Source organism: Aulonocara stuartgranti, assembly GCF_965226115.1.
Source record: "Aulonocara stuartgranti genome assembly, chromosome: 14".
Classification (NCBI taxonomy): domain Eukaryota; kingdom Metazoa; phylum Chordata; class Actinopteri; order Cichliformes; family Cichlidae; genus Aulonocara; species Aulonocara stuartgranti.
This window is the reverse complement of record NC_138950.1, coordinates 25169416-25181935: the sequence shown is the minus strand read 5'-3', so window position 1 is coordinate 25181935 and position 12520 is coordinate 25169416. Positions and strand designations below refer to the sequence as shown.

At 39.5% G+C, this 12520-nt stretch overlaps 1 protein-coding gene across 4 annotated transcripts in view; it reads left to right on the top strand.

Moving 5' to 3' along the window:
• dscamb (Down syndrome cell adhesion molecule b) overlaps positions 1–12520 on the top strand; it is a 134084-nt gene that overhangs the window by 14682 nt on the left and 106882 nt on the right. For all 4 annotated transcript variants that reach the window (XM_082501857.1, XM_082501856.1, XM_082501859.1 and 1 more), the window contains exons 2-3: positions 5293–5610; positions 6960–7106. In XM_082501857.1, coding sequence (XP_082357983.1) covers positions 5293–5610; positions 6960–7106 — 465 coding nt within the window. The remainder of the gene's footprint in view (positions 1–5292; positions 5611–6959; positions 7107–12520) is intronic.

Sequence of the window (12520 nt, the reverse complement as noted above, 5' to 3'; positions counted from 1 at the left end):
GAGAAGTCCCATGTGGCACCGGGACCATTCATCTTAACTTGCAAGGACACATGAGAGAGGAAAACATCACACAAAAAGTGACTGTAGCATGTTTTGAGCATGTGTCAGGCTGAAAAATAATTAAGCGGCGAGTCAAGGACTTCAGGACCTGTGGAATCAACCATGTATACTAATCTTTATTACCTTGCATTAACACTGATTCACTGTTTACGTGGCTCTGCTGTGGATGGTAACAGCCTGTCAGCCGATCAGTTATGCTGTGGAAAGGAGCACAGCTATGGCTCATAATAGGTGTTGTTTGCTGTATATACAGTAATTCTGTAGGAATGTTACAGCTTCTCTGAAACAGATCATCAGAAGGTCAAACACTCAATAAACAGATTTTTCTAATAGTTTTTCAGTTATAACATTAAACAGACAATAGATTACAACAGCTCTGCAAGAAATAACTGTATAGTTATGTTTAAATATCTGTGTGGCAGTCTAACAACAGACACACTACCAACCTTTGTCGTCCCATTAAAGCAGATGGCAATAAACAAAGAGCTAATTTTCCCATATCTTACATTCCCAATAAAAACCTTTAAACTTTTACGTGATGTTTTTACGTGTATAATGCACTTAAAAAACACTATAGAATGAGGACACAGTATAACACAATACAAAATGGTGCTCTAAGGAATATTTTTATATGGTCAATGGGTTTTTTTTAGTAATAAACTCTCCAAAAATGATCACCTGTCGCTACACACCACTGTTGTGTCTTGCATCTTATTGTTTTATGATGGATAACTTCTGTTCACTCTTCACGCCTCTTTAGTTTGACAAGAAAGCTCTTCTAAGGGGAAAAAATATGTATGCATATTGGTTCATAACCAAACAAAAGATGGAGACAGCTGGCATCTAGCTGGTGAACTTAGTGTAGCATTTAGCACGAGTGGGTGGAGACCAAAGCAAAGCTAAAAGGAGAGCCTCTATTGGGCTTTTATGACTCAGAATCACAAACACATCTCCAGATGTAATAAAATGAATGATAATATTATTCCATGTAAGTCAACCGTTTTTGCGCCATGGACCGGTTTATGTCCAACAATATTTTCACTGGCCGGCCTTTAAGGGTTTGTGGATAAATACAAAAAAAGAAAACCAGCACTGCTACCAAAAAAAAAGATTTATTCATAACACTCGGGAAAAGACCCAGGGAAACCGAGTTAATGATAAAAATGATTAAAAAAAACCCCCCTGATTAAAAACCGATAAAACCCCAGAAAACCATAAATTTTACACCCAAGCCTCAACTCTCGTGGCCTGGTACCAAACGACTCACGGACCATTACCGGTCCGTGGCCTGGGGGTTGGGGACCGCTGATGTAAGTAATAGTGTGATTTTATATGTATTTATTTATTTTTGGTGATATAGTCGCGTTTGATGTGTTTATATACGTTCTTATATATTCTTACATGCTTATAACGCAATCCAAACACAAACACTTCATACACATACACTTCAGCCCTGTAGAGATTTCTTTATAGCTTTGAAAGTCTTAAAAAATAGTAAATAATGATAGTTTTTAACATTATTGCTCCAATATCTGTCTCATTGCTTTCTAAACCAGTTGCATAAACAGTGGGAATTACAGAAGTGCAACGTGCAAACAAAATACAATTGAGCTAGCTATAGGAAACTGCAAGAATAGCACTCAAAACTATGACAGTAAGCACCAGATTAGTGAATAAAAAGCTTACATTTAAAAGAGGGTAAATATTAAAAAAGTTCTTGTGATAGTTAAGGTTTACATAAAACAGCTTTCCTCATTCCTCCTGTCCCTCTGAAGATCCCGAAAAAAAAAAATCATAGTCAATTATAGATGCATATAATGCATTATTGAACAGTGTCATTTATTTCACCTTTTACAGTTGAGTTCATGAAAAATTATGCCAATTACTGATTTCCTCCAGGGCAATGTAGTAAGTGGTTGGACCCTGAGGCCATTTGTTGGGGAATGACTTGCTGCTCTTTGTGAGGTCGAGGGGAGTGATGTACATGCGTCATCACACCATTTTGCGGTCTGGCTCCTGAGTTTAGTCAATTAGGAAAACGAGCAGTGCAGCGATATGCGCACTTTCACCAGAGTCCATTTCTTTGTTAAATTAAATCAATCTCACTCAGCCAGTCTAAATTGAATAGCTCTCACCTACTTTTAAATGTGAAATAGGCGAATATCAAAACAGCCGTGGCATAAATCCTAATCCAATTTCTCTGATGCTCGCGAAGAATAGAAGCTTTTCAAGCAACTGCACACTTCTTTAATCTATCTTCTCTCGAGACATTTTCTATTGTAACATCTTCAAGAGTCAATTAACTTCACTTGAATAATTTGATTGGAAAACTTTGAAGTGTGCTAGCTGTTTGTAACTGGATTTTTTTTTAAATTAAAAAAAAATATTATGTGTATTTTTTAATTTCGTTTAAATAAAATTGACAAACTTTCTTAACTTACTTCCCCAAATCCAATCAATTGAAGTTTACAAAATATGACGTTTTACTACATGCATACACACACACCTCATTCACAACACAAACTGTCTTTAGCATAATCAGCTGTGTATTTTGGATTTCACATGAGGGAAATTCTCTGCTGGATGAAAACGAATCAAAGCAGTATGTTTAAAATATCTTGACACGAGTGATTTTAAAGTGTCCTCTCCTTCTCACTAACCTTGAGCACCATCAGGTGAGGCTGAACCCCCCTAAAAAAAAAACTACTACCACCACCATCACCTCCGATCTGTATTATCAACAGAGCACTGAGAAGATTGATACTCCCAGTGCCAGCTGGAAAAAGAGAATGAATCAGAATTTAATATGACTTTGATGTATTATTTTCATCTTAGCCGGTGCCACAGACCCATCGAGAACCCGGCGCACAATCCCACAGCGTCTTAAAATATTTAAATTGGCTAAAACTTTTTGATGTTAGAGACTGTACAGGTATATGAAAGTTTCTCTGCTGGGAGCATATATAGTGCACATTGCAGAAATTTTATTTGGACCACCCACTCTTAAAAAGTCAGTCTTTCTATAAACGCATATGTGACATTTACACAATCTGCTTTATATATTGTTGAAGAAACTGTATATGCAATATATATTATAAGATATAAACTATATAATACACTATATTTAACAAATACCTATTTTTTCCACATATCTGAGAAACATAATGAGTTGTGTAAACATCTTATCACCCCTTTAAACAAATGAATCTGCAGAAAATATTTTGCATGTATGCATATGGGCATGTTCTAGGACAGGCAGATAACATATTGCAGACAGGCAGCAAGCAGAGTCACGTATTGTATAAAAAAAGGGACGCAGACATTGATTGATTGGTACTTGCTACTTGTGGGCTGTACTACAGTCTGAGTCACAGCTGACATGTTAAAAACCATAATTACAGCATCAAAAATGTGTTTTCTATAAATATATTATTTTATTGTGTCTTACATTTTTCCTCACAAAGGTGATTAGAGCCCCCTAAAAGCTATAATGCAAGCCATATAAAGCACTTTGCTCCTTTTTGGTAATAAAATTTAGGCTGCATTCTTGCCAACCAGGGAGACCAGGCAGGCATGGTGAGATATTGCAGTGATACCTGTGATATTACAGTCTCAGTAGAAAAAACAGCATTGTTTAATTTGACATAACAATTGATATGATTCTGACCAGTGTGTTTTAATACAGGAAGAATAAACAGCTACCATCCCATTTGTGGGTTTCTAGCTAGCTAAAAAAACAACAAAAAACAACTAACTTTGTTAGCCTAAACATTTTAATCTAGAAGTTTCAAGTACATCTAAAATGAGTGCACTTTTTTGACATAGTTTTTCGCGGGTTTGAATGCTACTAATATCAGTGTTAGCTCGTTTATTTTGTATTTTATTTTAAATTAGCATTAGCCTTTATAGCGCTAATTTAAGCTAACATAAAAGATAAGGTTATTTTCGCCATTTATTCATATTCCTGGGGGAAAAAAACTCTTTCACTTGCTGTCTATTTGCAGAAGCACAGTTTACCCCTTATAATATAATATTATTTAAATTATTTTGTAAGAAAAAAATACATTTATAAGAAAATACTGTAGGGGGGGGGAGCAATATACAGAACACTGTTTTATCTAAGCTTAATGTAGCAAATATATAGCTTTATAATCTCACAGAAAAATATACTGTCTGTTTTTATTTTGATAAATAGTTATCCTGCCCTGAACTACAGTCAAAACATTTAAATGAAATGTCTGTATAGTTTTTTTTAGTGTAGTGGTGTAGTGTACTTTATATAACATTGAAAATATAGGTCTCTGCCCAACTTTTCAATATATCTGCATATTCCTTTCTCAGGAGAAAGGCTCCAGCAGTGATCCTTACCTCCATAATAATTTTTGTGTGTTGAATTCCTAATCTTCAAATGAGTGTTTTGCATGTGTACATGTGCAGGTCAGTGGAGTGTCTCATTGCTAGTTCAGAGCTACTGGAGCAGAGAAAAGGATGGAAATGTCTGCAATTTGAAACCTTGTTAGGAATTTATGAAGTGCTAAAATGTTTTCTCCCCAGAGAGGGTCCAAGCCAGCTGCCAGTGCCACTGTAAGCCATTTACTGCAGAGCTTTGCCACCAGGCTGAGGCGACAAGGCATACACACACAAATGCTGTATTTTTGCCTGAAATACAAACAAACTGTCTTTTCACAGAACCTCAGATCGTAGACTTCTGCTGCCTTGGCTTCTTCACTCTGAAATCAAACAGCTGTAGATTTATATGCAGCTAATTGAGCCAACATTGACATTTATTACCCTCCTATCCTCTTGAGAATGCTCCTGCACTAACTACATTTAATGCCATTCTCTTTACAGTGATGCCAGTTTAAACCGAAGCATGAACATAATCACGGCCGTGGACCTTATTTCATAATTGATGGGAGTTTATGTTAATTTAATGTTCCCAAAATCCCAGGGATGGGAATACACTGATGAATCTATAACTGCTGATCATGAGCAATGAATAAGCAACACTTGGAGTCAGAGATTTTTAACAAATACTGATTCAATCTTCTTCATCTTAACTAATTTAAATTGATACTTAAATATCAAGAGCTTAATATCAAGAGCTTATTTATCAACTTATGTTAAGGTGGTGCTTTCAGCAATAATTACTGCAAAATTTAAAAATGAAAGACTGATAAATAAAATCAAAACCACAGATTGTGATGTTCTCCTATTTTTTTTCTTTTCCAGTTTTCAGTGAAGACCTACATTCCAGCTTATACTTTGTCAATGCATCTCTGCAAGAGGTAGTATTTGCCAGCACCACAGGGACCTCTGTGCCCTGTCCTGCTGGGGGTGCGCCGCCTGCCTCGCTGCGATGGTATCTGGCTACCGGCGAGGAGATCTACGATGTCCCCGGCATCCGTCACGTTCACCCCAATGGAACCCTCCAGATCTTTAACTTCCTGCCATCCAGCTTTAGCAAGCTGATCCATGACAACACGTACTACTGCACTGCCGAGAACCCTTCTGGCAAGATTAGGAGTCAGGATGTCCACATCAAAGCCGGTGAGTCTCCAGATAAGGGTTTGAAGGACTTGTTGTTATTGTGATGATGGGGGAACTTGCATGAGTATGAATTTAACAGACTGAGTGTACAACACTTGTAGTACTGATAGTGTGTTATTTTTTTGTAGTTTAGTGGTTAAGTCCAGCAAAGGTCCAAAATCTTACAATAATGCTGCTTAAAGGCTTAGAGCAACTAATGATTGATCTGTAGGTATAGATCAGACAGTTGCCAGGCAGAACCCTTGATGGTCCAATCCCAAGTTGTTCTCAGGACATGCAAGGTCACTTCTCTCTTTGGGAAGAAACCTAAGGTAGCGCTTTAGATTAGGAGAAACTGGCCTGATAATGTTGGACTTCAATGCACAGCTTTTGGAACTAGTCTACTGGAGAAGGCTGGACTTTAGTGCAATCTGCTATTGCCCTCAGTGATTGGACAGGGCAGTGTCGGACAGAGGTGGGCATACTTGTATCATCGAAGCGTGCTTGAAAACTGGGGTTCTCCCTAGTGTCAAAAAAAGAGATCCTGACTGTAAAGCACAAAATAACAGCTCTGAGTTTCTGGTAGTTTCTTGGAGTCCCTGAGTAGGGTGATGGAAGTGGCCCAAGTTGGAGACACCATTGTCCTACTGGGGGACTTCAGTGCTCATCTGGGCAATGACAGTTAATCTGAATGATCTGAATCCAGGCACTGTTCTGGCATTGGAATATTTGTCCATAAATAACACCACGTTCACGCATAAGAATGTTAACCAGGACACCCTAGGGCATAGGTCAATGATCAGTTTTGTAACTGTATCAGTAGACTTTTGGCCAAATGTGTTGAACAATCAGGGGAAGAGAGGAGCTCAGCAATAACTAATGGTGAGTGGAGGATGCCAATTAGCCCAGCCATGCCTAAATGTATACTGAGGAGGTGCGTCCCACCTCTAGTAGAACTTCAGCAGCATTCTGACGGAGGCTGGGGGTCTGAATAGCCCATGTTATGCACCTCCGTTGATCTGTTCCTACATAGCTACAAGGAGTTGTGTAAGGTGGTTGATACCTGCTGTGGACTGTGTTCTCTGAAACACAGATAAGATTAGAAGTTCATGCTATAACATGCACCAGTTTTGTAGTTAAATTTTTTTAGGTGAAACTTGTGTCTCTACTTTAAGCTACACTTTCCACTACCCTGGAAAGTGTCCCTTTCTTTGCAATTTTATACCATAGATCTGAACTCTGATGCTTTCTTTGATGGCAGACCCAGTTTGCTTCACCCTAGATGTCTTTAAAAAAATGCATAATAATGTCATTATTTTGCCCTGTAAATGAGACGTGCCTTTTAATTCTGTTTTTTAATTGTTCAATAGTATCACGGGAACCCTACACAGTCAGAGTGGCTGACCAGAAGGCTATGAGAGGGAGTGTAGCCGTGTTCAAGTGCATTATTCCTGCTTCTGTGGAGGCCTACGTCACTGTCGTATCATGGGAGAAAGACACCGTGTCGCTCAGCTCAGGTAGGAGAAAAACTTCAAATATAGAGCTTTTAGCACTCAAAGCCTCCATGTTCACAACATGGTAATAACTGAACTTAATGTGTATATCTGAATGTAAAAAGCAAACATTGATGCTAAAATGACCGACCACATTTGTAACTTTGTGCAAGGTATGTACTAAAAAAGACTTTTAGTGGCCATGCCGGTAATTTCTGAGAGTTGTGTCCTTTTTTTTTTTTTTTTGCTGTTTATGCCCAGTTGCCTTCCACTTTGCTCTGTGCTCTTTGGACGCTGTGTTCTGTTTAGCTGTGAGTCATCTTCTTACCTGTTTACTGGCTGAGTCTGCCATTACTGGGGCTCTGCAGCTCTATACAGCTATGTCCTCTCACTAGCCAGAGGATGTTGATAACTGTCACATTGAATCACTGGGCTTCTCTTTCTTGTACACACTCCACCTCAGCCAACGCCATTTTGAGTCCAGCAAGGGGTAAAGTGGGACAGTTTACATAGCATTACATACCAATGACCTAGTTTACCCTCCTTATTTGAATCCAGTGGCACAGCGGGATAGCGCAACACACCAGAACGTTCTGTAGCTTGAATTTTTACTCAGGTTAAATGGGATGCTTATCTCTTTGATTGCTCCATGTACTGCCCGCTGGCTGATTTTGCTTCATACTGTGGCGTTCAGGGACCTGTAAGTGAGCACTTGATGTCATTTGACTGAAGGCAGAATCTGGGACGGTGTTTTGGTGGCATTTTAAATGTGTGTGCTCAAGCATGAAGATGTGTCTTCTGATCCATGCCAGCGACTTATTTACTCGAGGTTACTCGAGTTACTCGCTGCAAGCTGCTGGTTGAAGACATTGCCTAATGTCACGGAGAGCGAGCAAATACGCAGCATGCAGATATGATTAGGTTCCGCAAATGAAATGAATCATGTAGACAAGACCCAGAGATGATGTTTATCTTAAGTGTGACTGAAAAAACAAAAGCGTCCATGCAAATGAAATACTTTTACGTGTGTTCTCTAGATCAAAAACAAAAGTTTGTTGTCCTGAATTAGAAAATACATGAAGAACGCCTCTCCGTGTATAGACCAGGAGTAGTATTTGTGCCATTTCTGCAAATTAAAATGCAATGTCTGCCAATTATTTTTTCCAAATCAGCTCTGATACAGTCCACAGTGATGTCTGTGCTTTTTACCGCAGGCCAGACGGCCTATAGAATATGCAGTGAAGTTTTGATGGATTATATTGTACACTTGGTGTTCTTTTGAGTTCTTTCACGAGTGTTCAAAAGAACAACGATATCGGATTGTCTGTGTTTACTCCAATAAGTATTGCAGCAGGCGAGTGCTGTCAAAAGCATGAGCACACGGTCAAAATCACTGCTGCTCGGTGATAAATATTTGATGGTAGATTCTGATGCATGAGCGGATTCACCGCGCACTGTTATGGAGAGGGTATGTTTACTCTAGGAGGGTTAGGAGGTGTGTGTGTGTGTTGTGTGCTCGTGTTTGTGCGTGAGCAAAGAACAAGAGAGTGAGTGAGAGACACCATAAGGATACCAACCGGGCTTGACAATGGCAGGGGGATGCAGTCTGGCCCAGCCTAGTTTTCCGACTTTTTTTTTTTCCACAGCCCTTTCCTTTCTTTTATTCAGTTTTACATAAAAGACGATTTAGTCTCGGAGGACACAAAATAAAGCTATCCCACCGCCTCACTGAATTATTAATCTCAGGTTTTTGTTGGGAGCGGTAACATCAAGTGCACTTCTCTACCTTTGCACGGTGCATCAGAATTAGAAGAAAGACACATCTTTTATAAGATATTTCTCTGAATAGAGGCTGAAATAATCAAAATGGTTAAAACATTGTGGCAGATCATGGTGATAAAGACCTGCGGCTCTGAAACATCTAAGCTGATACCAACAATGTGCTCACTGCTTAAATGTTCAGGTGTGAGTTTTTGCCTTTTGAGATCTCTAAGTCGCAGAGAGGAAACTGGCTCAAATCGCAGCTGCTGACATCTGTGGAATATCCAGTGATTCACATTAGGGTCAAAAATAGATGCATAATTACAGACTAGAGCTTGTCTTAATTAATCAGCTGTGATTGAAAAGTTAATTACAATATGAATTACCTTTCAGAACGAGGACTGCTTAGTAGTCATTTGAAGCGGCCTGTTTTCAATGTGAATGAGCATGATGCAAGCTCACCGGGTCCTAATGTTGCCACTAACATACCATTAACCCGTCATGAATTTTAAAATGGATCTCGCAGCACGAGCTTTCAAATGGCCGGCTCCGATCGCCTCCTCGCCACTTTTGATAAACAATTGACAGAGCTAATACAGAGATGAAAGGGGTAAAAAAATATGAAAGGAAGGAAGGTAGAGTAGGGAGGGGAGGAGTTGAGCTGTGTCCTACTGTGGTCCTGCCAGGATTTTATATGATGGACCTTTATTTGAATGCACGTGTGCGCTCCTGTTGTCTTACTACCTGTGTGCACACATTCATGTAAATGCAGAGCTTTTCTTTTTTTTTTACACACCCCGGTGTGTTTGCATGTCAAGTGCCCGTGCTTTTTGAAAAGGGTTAGTGTGTGTCTCTGTGTTTTCTATCTACCTGCCTTTTGTCTCCTATCATTCATGATATGAGGCAGCTTAATGAGCTGGGCGGCCTTGGTTTCAGACAAGAGCTTCTGCAAAACCAGTGCTTAAACGCCGAATGAGCTGCAGAGAACATGTTGTCTCAGAGACCTTGTGCTCATCTCTAGGATGTTCATAGTTACGTATGTTGTGCAATTTGAGCACAAATTCGCCCTGTGCTTGCATCGTCAGTCGTGAGCTGAAATCTGTCAAGTCGTAGATTAGTTCCTCTTGTGCCTACCGTGTACAGACCAACTTCTTATTGACTGTTCTTGCGCACTATAGATGAAGAGGGAACATTAGCCCAAAGTTATCATGCTGTTGGTAAGAAAGGATGCACACAAGATAGCTCTCAGGGTTTAACTTTTGTTTTGCAAGTAGAGGCATCAAACTTTGAAACTGAAAGAGCGGAATTTTCGGCGTAGTGCCTAGATGTGAGTGTTTAGATTATGTAATTGGATCCTTTCTCTAGGTTAATAAATTATAATTTGACTTGTATTTCTCAATAATGTCAGATTGCTGCCTATCTTGGTCTAGGATGTTGTCCCAAAAAGCATCAGAATCTTTCTTTTTAAAGATTGTGCCAAATCAAGTTTAATCTATAGCACATTAAAAAAACAGCTGTTGGTGAAAGTGCTATGCATCTAAAATAAAAATAACATGAAAATACAGGACAAAATGACAAAATGAGTTTAAGAAGGGAAATGTTTGATCAAGCACTTGGCAACAGTGGGAAGAAAAACTCTCTTTTAACAGGATGAAACTTCTGGAAGAACTAGGCTCAGCTGTCACTGACCACTGACAACACTTATCAACCATCTCATCATTTGTAATAGTTAGCCTCATATCGTTGTCTTTTAAATTGCTGGGGATTTGTAGCTTTGGTTTCTAACTATTAAAATCAAAATGAATGATATGATTCATTTGACAAGACCTATCAGGCCCAGTGCTGTAATGTACTTAGGCTAAGAGAAACTAAACCTGTACACCTATCACAAACTAATCCGGGAGGAAACCTGACACAGCCTATGATAATGACGTGTAAGCCAGACCGATGACCTGCAGAAACTCCCTGGGGGACAGCTGGTAAAGAGGGGAAAGGTGAGGAGGGGTCAGGTAGGATGGGGAGAGGACAGGAAAAGAAGAAGGAGGCCATATCTCCCTGTCACAAGGAGATACGGCCTCCTTCAGGGAAAGAAAACGCATGCCTCTCGTCTTTTCGGGCAGGAGATTAGGTTAGAGATGAAAGACAGGAAGCTTTATTGTGCAATACAGTAAGACACAGGCTTAGAGTGCGAAGGAAGGAAGAGACTCCACAGGTCCTGCCTACTTCCAGGGTGTGCTGCCATCTTGGCTGTCCACCCTCTTAATTTCACACAACATTGCATAACTTTTCTTCTCCGATGTTTGAATAAAATTTGGAAAGTGCATACATTCTATAAGAGTACAGCACTTGTCTGTCGTCTAGATTTGGCCAAATCTTTATATAAATATATTTTTACTATTCAGTAATTTTTTTTTAACCAAAAACATGTCCTCATACTTCATTTATTAACAAATATCACATTTTTTGTTTGTTTTGATTTTGTTCGCAAATTATATTGTGATAAACTAAATATTTCTAATATTTATTAACTGTTTATTAATTGCAAAATAGAACTACAAACATATCCTGTATCACTGGATCATACCGCGCACGTTTTAAAGAGAGAGAGTTTTTTTGGTTTGTATACACTATATATAATATATTGTAATATAGTGTTTATCCATAATGATAAAATCAGATGTTGACATTTTTTATGTTTATGTTTGACTGAGGAAAATACTTCTCTTCTCTTCCATCCTCCTCCGCCGGCCTTGACTGTCGGACTTTTTTCTTTTCCTCTCATTTCGTTGCATAACCTGCTTGGCACAGTGCCCCAGTCAATTTCCTCCTGCATGGAAAATGCTATTTTTTTTATTTGCTTTATGCAAATAACTCCATCCAATACTCAGAGCATCGGCGAAGGGGACAAAAAAAAAAATCTGGCTACATTTTTCAGTCACATGCGTGTTGGCTTCTTGCATTCTGCTCACTCGTCTCTCTTCCTTGTGAGTGCTTATAGGGGCTAATTAAACAGTTTGCTTCCTAATAGAATCACAGCCTTAACCAGCCAGCGGCCCAGTCGCGGGAATGTAAAGGATGTCTTCAAAGGGGCTACTGTAGGTGTTTGGTTTACGTGATCACTGTTGCAGGATTTTTATCATGCCAGTGATGTGCCACCGTCTCCATTTTTCACTGAGATTGACAGTGAGGGCACTGAGAAGGCAGGCAGAGATGGGGCTGTAAATTCAACACGCCCAAAGTCAGGCCAACCTTGAAAGGAGGGCACAGTGCTAGGAATGAGCTTGCGAGGGAATAAGATGCAATGAAATGTCGAGAAGGAGAGGACAGATTAGAAGAAAGGAAGTGAGGGGAGAGTTGAGGAAACAAAAGAGTGAGAAGGAAGGGCTAGAGAGACGTGTGGGTGAGGCTTTTTCTTTGGTAAACAAGAGACTGCATCACATTCGCCACATGATCTCGTCCCTCTGTCTTCCTCTTTAAAGCTTTCTTCACTCGTTCTCACTTTCAGTCTCTTTCAAATTTCTGTTTCTTCCTCCCCACACGAGCAGGGTTTGTTGATCTTGTTGTTGGGGGGCTTGAAAATGGGTCAAGCACAAGAGTGCGATGACTGGAATTCAGAGAAAGCTCAAGATATTATTATGAGCATGTGCGCATATCAGCACATATATGTGCCTGTGTGT